Genomic DNA, 17,417 nt, shown 5'->3' with positions numbered 1-17,417 from the left:
GGCTTCTGCTGGGGACTGTGCTGGGAGAAAAGTCCAAGAGTTCATATTTGGACGTGCTGCGTTTAAGATGACTGTGAGATGAGATGGTCAGCTACTGATTTTCTTCTGACTAAGTCAATCGCCTTCAAAGAGCATAAGTCCCCTGAGGGCAGACTTCTATTTTGTTCATTGCTGTATCTCCAGAGCCTTAGACAACACATGAAGATTCTCCATTAAAAATTAATTTAACAGGGACTTCCCTGGTGGTCCAGTGGTTAAGAATCTGCCTTCCAATGAAGGGGACACGGGTTTGATCCCTGGCTGGGGAACTAAGATCCCACATGCCACAGTGAAGATCCCGCAGGCCGCAACTAAGACCCGACACAGCCAAATAAGTAAATAAATAAATTTATTAAAAAATTAATATAACACATATTTGCCAGGCACTCATTACATGTCTTGCTCTGTTCTCCATGCTGGGGACACAGTTGGGACAAAACAGCTAAAATTCTCATGCATCTTATATTCTAGGAGTGTGAGGCGGATGTGCCAATGAAGTAAAATAAAACCTTCTATGCATTGTTTAATAAACTTTTGTTGAATGTTTACTCACATGGCACTTGATGTGTATTATCATAACTCTACGAGGAGGAGACCGAGACCCCAGAGTTGGCATCACACCAGCCTGTCTTCCTCCAAAGCCTCTTCCACCATACCATGTAGCCTCTCAGAGAAAGTAACACAAATCCCATCCTCGTCGGGTAAATACCAGGGTTGTGTTTTCGCCAAATAAGCATTGAATGGGGAATCTGCTCAAAACAGGACTCTTCGTGAAGAGCAGTCTAGGAGGCCAGCCCGGAAGCGGGCAACCCCAGGTCACTCAGCCCTCCTTCATGCAACCAAACCACGCAGCTGAATTCCTCTTGACACTTCAGGACATTTTCTTATTCTTCTGCCCCTTTCACAATGCTGAGGGTACCTGAATTACCTGCCATTAAGGGCTGTCACATCCGTTTCCTCTGAAAGGCTCAATTTGCAACCTTTCACAAAACTAGAAAGGTGTACTAAAAGAGGATGGATGTGCATACACACTTGAGGAGGAATCTCTTATCTCCTTCACCTAAAAATGAAACTTGGATGAATTTTCCATTCCCAGTAGCAGCATCAAGGAGGTGGTTTGGTCTTCAGTAGCCCCCAGTAATTTCAACAATCACTTCCCCCTCGTTCAGCCACCTGACATTCTCTCCACCTCATGCAACAGACCACTCCCAGCCTCTTCCACGTATCCTACGCAGAAATTCTGAAACAGCCATGGCCCCTGCCCTCTGTCCATTTCTTATCCAGTTTCCACATGGAATGTGATATCACACTTCCTTCCCCTCCTACATTTCCTAGAAGGTAAACGATGAATGATCACTTATCCTCAAAAACTGATCATTCTTTCTCATGCTCAGACCTGTCTGAACAGTTCTTCAAAAAGGACAATTCCACGGCTCTCTCCTCTGGAACGCCATCTCTGACAACATTGTAATTTTTAAGACCAAACAGGCCGAGTTCCCTTTGGTTGGGTGACGGCCGTATTCAGCTTGATGTTGACCCATCAACAGCAAGAATTTACATGACCAGCCGAGTGTGTGATCCACCAATAACTTGCCTCTTTTCCCAAACCAACAAAGAGGTGGTTCAAGTCCACCAGATTTCTCTAGGAGCCTCTCATGGACAAATGGGCTTTGAGACTCCCTTGTGTAATTCTGAGATGTACTGAGTCCTCTCCTAATGTGACACATTACCTTAGCTCAATAGAATGACCAGAGTCCTAAACATTTCCCTAAACACATATAGCTTTTGCATGGTGAATAAAGAGGACACCCTTTTATCTTTACAATAATTATTACTGTTCTTCCTAAAGAATCTAAATGACAGTACAAAGCAAGAATCATATAGTGTGGAAGGTTTAACAATGAAATAACTGTTCAACGCCAGTATAATGGTAGCTGCCTGTCGTCTATCTGTGGATCACAAAAGCTTTTCCAATGGAAAATGAAAAGATTTTATAAGGGGCAGACAACCCCAGTAACAACCCATCGTGGATAAAACAGTGGCTGAAAAAACTCTCTCAGGAATGAGGTTATGCTTCTGGACTACACAAGCTGGCAAGAATATCATCATTTTAAAGGTAACATATATTTTAATAACCCCATACAGGGAACTATAATATGTTCTATCCAGTGAGAAGCTTGAATGATAGCTTTAAGTTTACAACCATGGCCAAAAAAAATGAAAAATGAATTATACCTTCTCTCCTCCAATTCTTCTCATGTGCAACACCTGCCCTAAAGTTTCTGTGCCCTTATTTCCTCCTTCAGGGAAAAGAAAATCAGGTGTCAGAATCTGGACTGTAACTGGAAGATATTATCATCAAAGCCGTATTCTATCATGCATCTTATTTTGTATTGAATAGACATGTTTTCTAAATATCACACCTGGTAACTTTCCACAATTTTTTTTCCACTTAACAATTACCTAGTCACAGATTTGGCCTTAAGTATAAAGGTGCAAATTTCCACCACGGTCTAATTGCTGGAAGGATTTTTTTCCCCCAATCTGCCTTGAAATTCTGTCTAATATGCTGCTTCAGGCCCCATATAGCCACAGATTCCAAGTGATACCTATAGACCTATTCTGCAGGAATTATGCAAACCTTATATAATAATTGTGAGATGTGTTAAGATCCTGGCACAGAAGACAGCATTGAAATCCAAAGCTGTTCTATTAACTTTCTTTTTTAATCAGCTGCCTGCTGGATTCTGGAAGGCTCTTAGTTCCAGCTCCTATGCAAGAACACTGTTACCATTTCAAATAGTATACTGTTTTTTTTTTTTAAGAAAAGGTCACAAAAGGGTAAAGTAATGTAGCCTCAGGGAGGCTACAGAAATCCCACCGATTGTTCAGAAAACCACAACAGTGCACAGTAAATGGATATGCAATCCGATTCAAAATGTTCCATTGGAGAGCTGCCTCTGAATCCTAACGTTGTAAGTTGCTCTCAGAGAGGCAGAGCTGCTTTGAAACCTCCGAGTCGTCTTCCCATGAACAGATTGTGATGAATGAATGAAATGGAGTGGGATGGCTAAAGCCGGGTGGGGCAGGGTTCAAAATAAAGCCAATCCTATGTCAAAGCCATTGCACTGATGAACCACACATGGAAGGCCAAAGGGAGAGTTGCTAGAATACACGATGATCAGTTACATTTGAATTCAAGATAAACAACGAAGAGTTATTTAGCTTAAGTGTGTCCCAAGTACTATGTGGGATAGACTTAGAATTCACTATTTATTTGAAATTCAAATTGGACTGGGCAACCTATATTTTTAATTGCTAAATCTGGCAACACTAGCCAAAGGACAATTAAAACAGCTTATTTTCAATTGACATTATGCCACCTTGCACCAATGAAAAACACAGATGACAACAATTATATAATCGCCTATTTTGTTGTAATGGTTTCTATTACATATAAAATGGCAGAAGTCTCAAGGTTTATAAACGATATTAAAACAGGTAAAAGAAATGGGCTATGCTGCTGTAAAGGATCATGAAGACCATTTAAAGATCCACACCTCAGAAAATCTGACGTACATCAATCCCCGTCCTTTAAATAATTTAAGCTGTGACTACGAAATGTCATGCCATGAACTACATACACAAATCTGTCTTAGTTTATAGTAACCCTACTTGCACATTAACTGGATGATAACCTATTAGCCCTGCATTTCCAACTAAAAAGCAATCGTTGCATAAGGCAGGTACCCACTATTTGCCTACCTCTTTTCATAACCACTGCTGTCTTCTAAATGAAACATTAATTTTTCCTAGGCAACTGCTTTATTCAATACCTTGCTAGCAAAGCAAAGACAGCCATCTCTCTGTATCTGTGGGATCTGCATCAACCTTGGGCCGAAACTACTGGGAAAAAAAATTCCTGAATCCAAAAAGCAAAACTTGAACTTGTTGCATGCTGGTAACTATTTACACGGCATTTACATTGCGTTAGGTATTATAAGCAACCTAGAGATGATTTCGAGTATACAGGAGGAAGTGCGTAGGTTATATGCAAATACTATACCATTTTATATAAGAACCTTGAGCATCTCAGGATTTTGGTATGGGGGCCAGGTTCTGGATACTTAGGGATGACTCTATTTGATTCCTAAACTAACGTATCCAATTTCAGTAACTTCTAAAAGGGAGAAAACCATTGTGCATGCTAGAGCAGGATTCCTTTCATTGGGTGTTAAAATAGTCAATACACTTTGAAAATATTGTTTAAATGTCCCTCTTTGTTGTTTCCAGTGGATGCTGTACCCCCCAGCCCCACCCCTGTCCCCCCCAAAAATTGTAGTTTAAGAAAATCTGCTCCAACGGTGTCAATATTTGGCCAATATTTTTCTTATAAAAGCACAAGCACGATGAAAGCACCACTAGACCAGGCCCAAATGATCAAGTTAAATTAGAGATCCGGCCATTATTGATGTTTTTGGATTCTGGAGAGAGCCATTCTGGATCATTCATACGCCATGAAATGCCTTTTCCTAAGTTGTTTGATCTGAATTATCCAAAATTTGTGGCTCTGGGAACCTGACCTTAAGATTTAGCTGAGTTGGGCTTTTGAAACACACCAGTCTGCAAAAGACTTTGTGGAAGAAATAGCATCTTCCGTGAGACTTGACTTCCGTTTGTTACTGAGCGTTTTTTGGACTGTTGTGCTAAATTTGAGCTGGCACATTATTAACCTTTTCAAATTAGGCATTTAGTAGGCTCAGCTGAATCTTTTCTTAATTTGCACATGAGTGTTTGCCCGAACAGCTGGCATTGTGCTGGAATATTAGTTTAAATCTTCAGTTTACATAGTCCAAGCACAGACACGTACACTTTGGACAGGATGACCTAACTGGTGCCAAACACAGTCAACTTTTTAATAAGAATAATAGCAACGACAATTGCTAATGGTTATTGAGCGCTTACTATGTCCCAGGCATTATAGGTATATTCAGTTATTTACCACTTTTAACAGTCTGATGAAGTTTTATTTCCCCATTTTTGTAGATAAGAAAACTTGAGAGGTTAGATTACGTGCCCTAAATGATACAATTAGTAAGTAGTAAAACTTGGCTTTGTACTGAGGCAATCTAGCTGCAGAATCTGCAGCCGTGCTTCACCACTTGGCAACACTGTCTCAGTAAATCTATCCCATAATAATGGAGAACTTCCACCTTCTCAGGTAGGTTTCACAGCGAAGGAGGCGTCACTCTGTGACACAGACTTCAGGGGAATAGGAGGTAACCAGGCTAAAGGGATGCAAGCCACCCTTCACCTCCACTCGCAACCAACCACAGGCAACCTTGCCGTTCCCATAAATGTGTGTGCATTTTGGGTTTATTTTTAACATGTTTATGATAAGATTTACGATATGGCTTTAATATGCTTATGATAAAGCCCTGACATATATGAGGACCTATACTGAGAAGAGAGCCATAAATGTGTAAGGTGGGGTCTTCCTTTGAGGATAAGGACGTTCGAGATGTTAGTCACTTGGAGAAGAGCTATAGCTGACAGGCCTGGGACACAAACAGGCTCTCTAGCTGGGTGGCAGACTGGAATCTAGCTCTGCTGGTCTTGATCACCAAGGGGCCAATAAGTCAGCCTGGGTAATGGAGCAGATTGCAGTACTCTCCCTGGGGTGGGGCAGACAGGGCAGAACCTAAGGCAGGAAAAACTGGGTCAAGGGATTTTTGCCTCTCTTACCTATGCTTGTTTCCCCTTGAACTCCTTGAACGTTTGGAAAAGGACTCTGGGAAGTTCCAATATACCTCAGATGTCTCAGGGAGGGAATTTTTTAACATACTGAGCCATAGAGCACTGGAGAGCAGCAACGACGGTGGTGGGAATGAAAGAACTGAATCCAGAGAGGAGAGGGAGAGGGATGAAGACGGAAGCTTCCTGTGGCCTGCCATCCTCCCTCCATTCTTGGTTCTGCTGCCTGCCCTCGGAGGTTCTGGCTTGTAATTTAGAGGCAGTACTCCTGTATGCCTAGAGCACTGGCCTTAGAGGTGTTTGGGAACGGTTTGTAAAATAGCCATGCTAGTTTTCTACCCCAATCAACTCTGAGAGAACTGAAGACAGCCCAAGGTTTCTCTCTTCCTTCTTTTTAAAATACAAGTGAGTAAGTGTAGAGATCTACTTTTGCTGTGTTGTTCACAAGGCACAGGTATTTACAAGTGTCCATTACACAGGCTGGACAAAACACTATGTATATGCATTGAGTAGATTTATTAAGCCAAAAAAGTTCCCTGCTAAGTCCCATTCCTGGCTCAAGAAAGTATCACCTCAAGAGTTTTATGGAAAATTTCCTGAATTCTCTAAAGATGGGGTGGGGGGAAAGCAACTGCCTGATGAAGCTATCTAGAGCTTTGCCACTTTCATTTCAAGAACCCTTGTCCCTCTCTCCTTTATAACTTTTTCTAGAAAAGTTATATTTTAGTTTCTCAAACAACCTTGTACGGTATTTATGCCTATTTTTATATTATTTGCCTGATAACTTATTGCAAGTAGCTCTAACAACACACTGACCCCCGAAGAGATTCCTTCAGAGGCACGAACTCAGAGGAAAGGACGCTTCATCACTCAGGGAGATGTACTCAGAAACATAACTATGTCTTCCGGGGTCAGGGGAACCCCAGAACTGGGAGGCTGTGATCTTCTTTGTTCTGGCTTCGACACACGTGTGCAGGGATGAGTGAGGCTGCGCAGTGGGTCCCCAGCTACCAGCCTCCTCAGTCTGGGCCGTGAACAAGGTCAAGGTTCTTGCCGCAGCAATAGCGAGGCTAAACTCTAAAACTGGCCAAGAAAAAAAATAATAAATTTAAAAATATGTATATATATCTTGAGCTCCTTAGGGAGGAAAAAACCCCACAATACACTGCCTTAGTAGGGTTACTCCCGGCGTTGCCAACTGCCAGAGTTGTTAAAAAAATAAAAATTAAAGAAAAGCCACTAAATAAAATTAGCCAACAAACCTACCTACCAGCTCTACTGGCTCACTGAAGGTTTTCTGAGCCTCCAGCCTCATGAAAGGATTTCTAGAGAGGAGAAAGGAAGGCACCTTTCCTGTCATTTCGTAAACGTCTCTTGGCAATCCCGGGGCTAGGGAGTCGGCTGTCACACTTGGGGATACAGGCGCTACCAGCCTGGCCCAAGGCTGTGCAACCAAAGCGGCAGGAGACCGGGAACCCTCTGTGGACGTGCCTCCAAACCTTGCAGACACCAGAGAGAAAAGGGAGCTTTCTCAGGCGTTCGGCAAGTAGAGGAAAAAGACCCGCTCTAGCCTCAAGTTGGGAAACTTTTCCTCAAAACTGCATTATCCGTTGTGAGCTGCCTGGAAACCCCTAGCTTCTTTTCAAGGGATTGTAACGACTTGTGTCCACAATTACAGGAACCCAAGCAATTCAGGAGGAAAAAAAATACACACACGGACTACAAGCATGAGTCAAATGGCTTGTGTATGTGGCTTTGGAACATTCTTATCTAAACACGCCTGTGTCCCCGCACTCGGGCTGCTTTTTCCACCAGTGCCTCATCCGTAGTCAGTTGTCCCTTGTCTGCCTACATTTTCTGGAAAAACTGGATACCCCACCCTCAGACTTAAAGAGCTGTTCTGAATCTCTCCTCTACGCCCACCAAGCCGAGCTCAGTCCTCCGGCTCCTCTCTCCCCAGGCCCTGCTTGGAGGCCGCTGCCATCCGTGGTCCTGAGGCCAGCGATGCGCGCGTGGGGAAGCCGTCCGGAGGGTGAGTGTGTGTAGGAGGAGTGGGTGGAACGGGGAGGATGCTAGTTTTAGCCAAGTTAACAGTTTCTGCCAGGGCACATATTTTGGGGGAGTTTCCAGGCCATAGGGTAGAATTGCAAATCCCCAGGGGTGATCACGAGCTCGAGCCGGGTCGGAGCAGCTGCCCTGAGACTGTTAAGGCCGCATCACCCCCACGCGTAACTAGGAAGGGTCGCCGGAGATGAGAGACCACCAAATCTCGGGGAACGCAAACCAGCCCCGCCGGGTGCGCGGCCACGGCTTAAAGCTTTCCCAGATGCGATCCCTCCTGCTTCTCCTTCTTATCCCTCCCTGAGTCCAACCGCGTCAAGAGGTCTGGTGCCCAACTCTGGCAGGGTGTGCTCGGAGACCCGAGAAGCCTCTAGTTTCAGTCAGTGTCGCCAGCCCGGGTTTCAAACGCATCGTGCAGCCACCTGTTTCACAAAGCCCGGAGTTTGTGCGGGCGCGGGCTGCGGCCGGAAGAACCCTGTCATCCCCTCGGTCCGGCTCGGCCCAGGTTCTCCAAAAACGCACATCGCTCTAAATCCAAGTGCGCACGCAGCTCTGCGAAACGCTGGAGGCTCGCACCACTCCGGCCCCCAGCGCGCGGCGACTTATTTCCCGGTCTCCCCGGTTCAGCCCCCGCCCCCAGCGCTAGTCGCCGGGCCAGCCCTCCGCCAGATTGGCGCCCCAAAATACCTGCCGTGAAGATGCAGAGAGCGAAGAGAGTCTTGTAGACCATGGTACCCTGGTGCTTGGTGCCGAACCCGGCGCGGGCAGCGGGAGAGTTTGCCGGGACTGACCGAGCGCCCAGAGCGCGGGCAGCTCCTCCTCTGTCCGCTGGCTGCGGTGGGAGCCGGGCGACCGGGCGGCGGTAGGGGAAGCTAGGCGAGCGCCGCGCGGCTCCGTCAGCTGCTTGTACTCCGGCGCCCGGCGCGCTTCTGCTCCATCCCAGCCGCCCGGGCCGCCTCCGCCGCCGCGACTGCTGCCGCCAAACCCCTCCCACCCGGGTCCCGCGGAGATGACAAGGCCACCCCTGGCCTGTCCTCTCCCAGCCCTCGTGTCCCGGGAGTCGCGGCCCAGGGCGGCCTCTGCTGGACAGTCAGGGCGCGAGACCCGAGTTTCGACCCGGTTCAGCAAATGTTTGGGGCGGCTAGCACTGTGCTGGGAACTAAGGGGAGGCAGAGAAGTGGGAGCAGATTTCTGCCCTCAGGAATTTACCTCAGCTTTTCTTACAGGAGTAACAACCTTTAAACACGTGACCGCGTGCCATCTTAGGTGTCACCTCGAAGAGCCAAGACCCCACTACGGTAAGGGAACATACACTTCTTTCCAAGTATGAGAACCTTTTCCTTTTCTTTCATTTCTCCAAACGTTCCTGCATGTACGTTAAACCCTCACACACATTCAACCCCACTGCATTTCCTGGTGCCTGGGCCAGGAGGTCTGCCGTCCTACTCAGCTTCTCACGAGACGAAACAGTGATCATGCGATAATTATGAGCCAGGCACCCTACTGGGTGTTGTATCACGATGCTTCTAACAACCCTACGACATAAGAATTATTATTTCATTTTAAAGATAAAAAAAACTAAGGCACAGAGAAGTTAGGTAATGTGCTCAAGGTCACATAGCTGGTAAGGGCTGGATCCCGTAACTGAAGAGTTTGTGTACCAGGGCATATAACAAGGGCTGACATTTCCTGAGAATTGCTGTGTGCTAGACAACTGTGCAGTACAGGTATTAACCAGGTCAGGTTCTCAGAACAATTCTTTGAAGTGGGCGCTATGATAGCTTCATTTTCAGGGGAGAAAATGAAAGCGTGCAGAGGTTTAAGTACTTGCCCAAGATCACACAGCTAGCTAATGGTACAGATAAGTTGCCTGCCTAGGGACCTGGGGTCATCCCTGTACTATACTCTCTCTTCAAAGCCCAAGGTTTCTGTGTGTTCACACAGATCGAAGCTGATCCTTCACTTAATCCTCTCCACCACCTTAGACTTGCTTATTTTCTACACGTCTATCAGACCGGATGCTAGGTCATCTTCCAATATCTATGTTATTATGAGCCTGGCGGTCCCCTAGTCACTAGAGCTGGGATTAAGGAGCCTTCTTAAAGAACTGATTTGCTCAGGACCTAGCAGTGCTGGAGAACAGCTTTCTTTCTTTCTTTTTTAAATTTATTTTACTGAAGTATAGTTGATTTACAATGTTGTGTTAATTTCTGCCGTGCAGCAAAGTGATTCAGTTATATATATATATATATATATATGTTTATATGTGTGTATATCTATCTATATATTTTCATATTCTTTTCCATTATGGTTTATGAAAGGATATTGAATATAGTTCCCTGTGCTATTCAGTAGGACCTTGTTGTTTATCCATCCTATAGAACAGCTTTCTTGTTCTGTGACTTCTTTCTCATATACCAGACAGAGCCCCAAGTTGTATTTTCTCACTCCCTCGGGCCTCATGACTTTATCTGTGATGATGTCAGTTCCTCTTCCTGACCCCACTGTCACCACTTGTAGAGCTTGTCACGCTTCCACAACCAGATTAAACTGAGCTCATGTTTTCTCTTTTGTCTTGGTAAATTTATTGATTCTTGTTGAAATGAGAAGTCAAAGGTATTACAACCAAATGCCCAACCCCCTTTCCTCCTCCCTGGCCAAAGAAACTGCAAATTTATTTTTATTAAACAAACTCTCTTAATGCTTTTGACCTTCAGGTCCTTCTGGTTTCTAGGCTAATCTATGTGATGATGAAGAATTACTGCATCTGTGTGGTGACTGCCATGGAGGCAGGGACCACACACAGATGGAATTTTGCAAGCACGTTCTGTAAGGCACTGGTGCCTTTAGATGGGGCCATTTAAGTAAGTGACCCTATGACAGAAATAAAGATTTTCAAAAACACTTCACAGAAAAAAAATTGTTCAGTTGAAGCTCAACAGACATTAATGGAGTCCCTTAGTAGTGTAAAGCATGTGTGACAGGCTTTGATATCTAAGATGATAGTTTTGTACCCAAAGGATTGTGACTCCCACGTATGAATCAGTTAAAATCTCCAAAGCTTTTCGTTGTATACAGAATAGAGTTGAAAATAATTTCTTTAACTAAAATAATTCATTTTTATTAACAATTAAAACTTTTGATTTATTAATTTAGTGAAAACATATTTGATCACTTACTAGGTGCCAGACCTTATACTAGGCTGTGGGAATGAGATAGGTTGTAACACTCAAGGTAGGTAGGTTCTGCTGCTGTAATAAACCACCCCAAAGTCTCAGAGGCTTAAGCAATAGAGGTTTACTTCTCGCTTATCGTCATCTGCTTTGGATCCAGGCTACTCCCCAGAGTAGATATCTTCTACATCAGGATTCGGTGTTATAGTCCATATCAGAAACTGCTTCTATACTCAGGAAAGAAAAAGGAGGAGAGTTATGTGCAGCATTTATGTCTTCCACCTGGAAGTGGCGATTCTTTTCTTTTTAAAATTAATTAATTAATTAATCTTACTTTTGGCTGCGTTGGGCCTTTGTTACTACACGCGGGCTTTCTCTGGTTGTGTCGAGTAGGGGCTACTCTTCGTTGCGGTGCACAGGCTTTTCGTTGCAGTGGCTTCTCTCTCTTTTTTTTTAATACTTTTATTTTTTTTTATTTTATTTTTTGGCTGTGTTGGGTCTTCGTTTCTGTGCGAGGGCTTTCTCTAGCTGCGGCAAGCGGGGGCCACTCTTCATTGCACTGTGCGGGCCTCTCACTATTGTGGCCTCTCTTGTTGTGGAGCACAGGCTCCAGACCCGCAGGCTCAGTAGTTGTGGCTCACGGGCCTAGTTGCTTTGCGGCATGTGGGATCTTCCCAGACCAGGGCTCGAACCCATGTCCCCTGCATTGGCAGGCAGATTCTCAACCACTGCGCCACCAGGGAAGCCCTGCAGTGGCTTCTCTTGTTGCAGAGCATGGGCTCTAGGCGCGCGGGCTTCAGTAGTTGTGGCATGCGGGCTCCATAGTTGTGTCTAGCAGGCTCGAGAGCGCAGGCTCAGTAGTTGTGGCACACGGGCTTAGTTGCTCCGCGGCACGTGGGATCTTCCCGGACCAGGGCTTGAACCCGTGTCCCCTGCATTGGCAGGCGGATTCTTAACCACTGCGCCACGAGGGAAGTCCAGAAGTGACGATTCAGCACCTTTACTGGTTAAAGGAAGTCAGTGGCCATGCATAACTTCAAGAAAGCAAGGAAGCACATTCTTCATGGTTGTGATGTATGCCACGGTGGTTAACTGTCCCTGCCATCAGGAAGCTTATATTCTAGTAGTGAGGAGTCAAACATTGAATGATCCCCAAAATATATGCAATAATTTATTATGTTAAAGTGGTGGGGGATGGGAGAAACGGGTGAACTGTTTTATAGTTGTTTGTTAAAATAAATTGAATAAAAAAGAGTTCAAAATATATGCAATACTTTATTATGTGAAATGCTATAAATAATAATACCCACTAACACGTATTGAGCTTCTGTTCTATGTTCTGTTAGGGATTGTTTCAAGCATTTTGTGTAATCTGTAAACTTTACACTCTGTAAGTTTATCCCAATTTTGCAAATAAAGAGACTGAGAGATACTTAACAAAAGTGTAAGTATGAAGGGAACCAAAAGATGCTAAGATATTATGGCAGGGGGACTTGCACTCCTCATTGGGGTCAGGGATGGAATTTGCATGTAACTTTTTAGTCATGCCTTATAGCAAAAGCCAGTTTCTTCAGAGATTTCTTGGTTCTTTCATAATGCTCCACTGGGATAAAATCTAAGATAAACCTGCCTTTTACTGACTCCCACTCTTTTTTTGATCACTGATTAAATGAATTGCTAGGGTTGTAGACGTTCAATATTTTTAAAATATTGCCCTTGGTTGACTTAGCTTTCGACATCCTAAATTTATCATAATTTATAGATAAAGTCGGGTAATACATTTTAGGTAATATGGAAGTGTTAGCTCTGGACTCGTGGATTCATCATGGCCTAGGAGAGACAGAATAACTCGGTTGAGAGAGCTGGGTAAGTAAGGCAGTCTGTGCAGTGGTTAGAGGCTGAGTTCTGATGTCTATTCCATGGTCCCCATAGGCTAGCTTCCAATCCCCCCTCTTCCATCTACTAACTGACATTACTTGGTATCTCTATGCCTCAGTTTCTTCCTGGCTTCATTGGGAAGATTAAGTGGATTACATATGTGAAAGGCTTGTCATGTTCTAGGTGCCAGTAAATGTTAGCTATTATTAGAGGAGAAACTTTGAGGTACATTTAAAACTCATTTGGGGATCTAAAGTACAAGGAGAAAACATTAATGCCTGCTGTAGCTATTTCTTCATATAAAAGGTTACAAAACTTGGATTCTCCCCTGGGCATTTCCACTCCTGCTACATCTGAGTTGCAGGGGAAAGCTCTAAACTATCTCTGACAGCTCCTCCCCCAACCCCTCATCCCCAAAGGCAGGAGTGCAGCAGTTTCAAGACCCTGATATATGTTGTCGTGGTTTCATTTCTCTTCCCAAGTTGCACTGCAAAAATATCTCCCTGGCTTTTGCTATATACTTAATTACATAACTTTGCTTCTCTCTTAACTCCAATTTCCTTTTAAAAATATTAATGGTAAAAAAGATTAAAGGCAGTGATGCAATATGAGAAAAACAGGAAATTTGGAACTTTGCCAAGAAATATTTGTTTGAACAAAGGCAATTTTAAAAGCACATGATGGAACATAATTGTTTCCCTGATTTAAATAAACTTGTTTGGAGCACTTTGAGGACACTAAACCACATGTCACTAATTTTTATTTTAATTAAGGAGGAGACCCTTAAAATATTTCAGGAAGGAAGAAACTGGCCTCTTGGAGGTGATGCACATAATGAAACCGCTTTTTAAACTTGATTGAGTTGCTACTGTAGATTTGCATTGTCCAATAGAAGTAAAATACAAGTCATATATGTAATTTTAAAATTTCTAAAAGTCATATTTTGAAAAAGGAGAAAGAAACAAGTGAATTTAATTTTAATGCTATGATTTATTTAACTTGATGTATCTAAAATATTTATCATTTCAGCATGTAATGAATAGCAAAACATTAATAGGATATTTTACATTCTTTTTCTTATTGTAAGTCTTCAAAATCCAATGTTTATTCTACATTTATACAACATCTCAATTCAGACTAGGTACATTTTGAATACTCAGTAACAAAACATGGCTAGCAGCTATCATAACAGGCAGTGTGGCTGTAGAGAACTGGGCCCAGTCTCTTGCCTTGCCTCATGGATATCTTCTGTAAAAGTACAGAGCAGTGCTGGTGGGACTTTCTTAACTGACAGTGGAGTAGTTGGAAGCCTAAGACTTGCTGATTGCGTGGCCTCTAACCCTCGTTAACTTCTCTGAATCTCAGTTTTCCCCTCTATGAAGTGAAGACCGTGACAATCATTACACCTTACTTCAGAGGATTACTGAATATAATCCTTATATTATTAATTACTTAATTAAAGCATGGAAAACATTTAGAACAGACCCTAGACAGAGCAGAGCCTTAATAAATGTTTACTTGTTATATTTGGTAAGAATGGTTATGATGATGATTACAAACTGAGTATTAATAGTAAAATCTTCCCAATTGTCAGTGTAGCATTAGCGATTCCTTACCACTCAGAGGCATTGACAATATTGCTTGTCCCTAGAAGTCTACTTTTACATAGTTTAGAGCAGCATTTATCAAACATTTTGGTCTCAGGACCCCTTTGCACTTCTAAAATTAGAACTCTGAAAACTATTTGTTTAAGGGCCCTTTCAGGTAATTGCGCGTTTTGTTCTTTCATATTGCAACAAAACTCAATAAACGGTGGTTTCTTAAAAGTTAGTAGCAAGGTGGAATCTGAAAGCATCTCAATAAAATTTTCATATTCTGTTACATTAAAATCCATTGGTCTGGGCTTCCCTGGTGGCGCAGTGGTTGAGAGTCCGCCTGCCGATGCAGGGGACACGGGTTCGTGCCTCGGTCTGGGAGGATCCCACATGCCGCGGAGCGGCTGGGCCCATGAGCCATGGCCGCTGAGCCTGCGCGTCCGGAGTCTGTGCTCTGCAACGGGAGAGGCCACAGCAGTGAGAGGCCCGCGTACCGCAAAAAAAAAAAAAAAATCCATTGGTCTATTTTGCACTTTGGATGTGTCTTTTACCCATGTGTGATTTTGTAACATCACGCATTGATCATATAGAAAATATTGGTTCACTGAGTTACGCAGATCTTCCGAATTTTAACACATTTCATTATACAACATCAAAAACTATACTTGTGAACATCTCCACTCATGTCATCAAAAAAGTCTTTAAATATTGGGAAGCTATCAAGTTAGTGGTAGAAGATACAAGTTTGGCAAAATTCTAATTTTCACTTGAAAGCTTGGTTGCTTTCCTTGAAGTGACATCTAACATCCCAGAAAAAATGCCTGACAAATATCCAAGTCTGAATAACCATAGTTTGTCTTTTAGTTGTTCTTTTAAGTAAAAATTGTGTTCCACAAAAAAAGTGGTTAGTTAAGCCTGTGACTCAAGTAATCACAGAAGTGCATTTCCTTGAGACGATCACCTCCCTTTGGCATGCAGCCAACATGCTTTATGCATACTTTCCATTTATTTACATAAAATATGAAAAACTATACATATTCAAAATTAAGATTTAACAAAGTTAATAAGTTTTACTCCTCTTTAAGGGAGTTCTTAAGTGAAACATGCTTTTTTCCCCTTTAAACTAGACAGGCATGGTGTTGAAGAATACAATGCCTACGAATGTAATTTGCAGCCACTGCTACATTTATGCTGAGGCACCGGACATTTTCCCACAATCGCTTTTGCATCATCAATGCAAACATTTTAAAAAAGGACTAAAAAATAAAAAAGGTAAATAGCATCTTCGTATTATTATGAAAAGAGTCTTGACTTTGCAGACCTGAAAGGACCTTGGGGATCCCTAGGAGTCTGTGGACCACACTTTGAGAACTGCTGGTTTAGCAAAAACATCTAAGAAGGTTGCTGAGAACATCGACTGTTTTATCTGTCCAGAGCAGCCCTTTCTTCAGAGAAATTCTCTTTTCCCTTCTCCAAGCAAGTTGTTCCAATAGTGGTTGCATCTTCCTGTGGAATCTGCCTCTTTTTTCAGTGATTGGTATAGGGTGGACATCAGGCTCTGTTTGTCCTACTCAGTGCACTTCCCCAGGATTTTCAAACTTGGGACCAGAAAATACCACTAATAGTTGTGCTCTGAGATGAAGTTATGGGGTTCTGGTACTCTGGTGGACCACTCCAGCATGTGGAAGGAACTGGTCTGAATTAGGATACAGAAACTTGATTCTTGGAGAGAAGTAGAAATGGGAGAAAAGATGCCCAGTGGCATTTTGGTCCCTAGTCACACTAGTCCTTAGTCTCTAAGGTTCAACCACATCCTTGCCCTTCTCCTCCCCACCCCCACTCTGTGAGCATTTGCATGAATTTCCCCTTTTGGTCCAACTAGTTCAAACTGGGTTTCTGCCACCTGCAACCTAAAGCAATTGGCTAATGCAGAGGGTAGCAAAAGCTAATTTCCAAAGTCACTCAGTGTTCAGTAATAGTGACTGAGGATAGCTCTTCCCATTCAGAAAAATTTAATTATCAGCTCTGGGCTAAAAATAATCATAATAAAAACATACCACCGCTACGTTATTGAGCTGATGTGTGGCAGAGCAAGTCAGGATATTCAGCTTCTATTTCTGAAAAACATTCATGTAAATGAAAATTGTTAAGCCCATGAAAGCAAGTGAGGTTCACCATTGATACTAAAGGTTTAATAATACATGATAAATTTGAATAATGTCCACAAATATTTGTAATGAAAAATACAATGAATAACCTGGGCTTTAAATACCTTCCTTTTTCACAATATTTGTGAATTTGTCCAATAAGGCCTTTTTTGTGCTCTACACATACTTTTACCACCATCAATTGTAACACATCTTGGTAGATTCCATTTCAGGTTGTACTGAATTGATGTTTTTTTTAGGTTCCTTGAAAATATTCTTGGACTTCCCTGGTGGCACAGTGGTTAAGAATCTGCCTGCCAATTCAGGAGACATGGGTTAGAGCCCTTGTCTGGGAAGATCCCACATGCCACGGAGCAACTAAGCCCGTGCATCACAACAACTGAGCCTGCACTCTAGCGCCCACGACCTACAACTACTGAGCCTGCGTGCCACAACTACTGAAGGCCACGTGCCTAGATCCCGTGCTCTGCAACGAGAGAAGCCACCGCAATGAGAAGCCCGCGCACTGCAATGAAGAGTAGCCCCCGCTAGCCACAGCTAGAGAAAAACCCACATGCAGCAACGAAGACCCAACGCAGCCAAAACTAAATTAATTAATTAAATTTTAAAAAAGTACTATATTGAAGAAATATCTACATCCCTGTACTTACTGCAGAATTATTTATAATAGCCAAGATATGGAAACAACCTAAGTGTTCAAAAAATGTGGTATATATAAACAATGGATATATTAGATATTATTTAATATA

General features: G+C 43.0%; 1 protein-coding gene and 1 long non-coding RNA gene across 3 annotated transcripts in view; one reads left to right on the top strand and one right to left on the bottom strand.

Moving 5' to 3' along the window:
* PARM1 (prostate androgen-regulated mucin-like protein 1) overlaps positions 1-8,837 on the bottom strand; it is a 99,024-nt gene extending 90,187 nt beyond the window's left edge. Inside the window, exon 1 of the mRNA XM_027087610.1 lies at positions 8,542-8,837. Within this exon, the coding sequence (XP_026943411.1) occupies positions 8,542-8,584 (43 nt within the window). The 5' untranslated portion in view covers positions 8,585-8,837. The remainder of the gene's footprint in view (positions 1-8,541) is intronic.
* The window catches only part of LOC113609906 (uncharacterized), a 31,514-nt gene continuing 21,221 nt past the window's right edge, over positions 7,125-17,417 (top strand). For both annotated transcript variants that reach the window (XR_003428865.1, XR_003428866.1), the window contains exons 1-2: positions 7,125-7,825; positions 9,081-9,152. This is a non-coding gene — a long non-coding RNA (uncharacterized LOC113609906). The remainder of the gene's footprint in view (positions 7,826-9,080; positions 9,153-17,417) is intronic.

Source organism: Aethalodelphis obliquidens, unplaced genomic scaffold (assembly GCF_003676395.1).
Source record: "Aethalodelphis obliquidens isolate GAN/ISIS:26980383/991018 unplaced genomic scaffold, ASM367639v1 scaffold59, whole genome shotgun sequence".
Lineage (NCBI taxonomy): Eukaryota > Metazoa > Chordata > Mammalia > Artiodactyla > Delphinidae > Aethalodelphis > Aethalodelphis obliquidens.
This window is presented reverse-complemented; position numbering and strand designations above follow the sequence as displayed.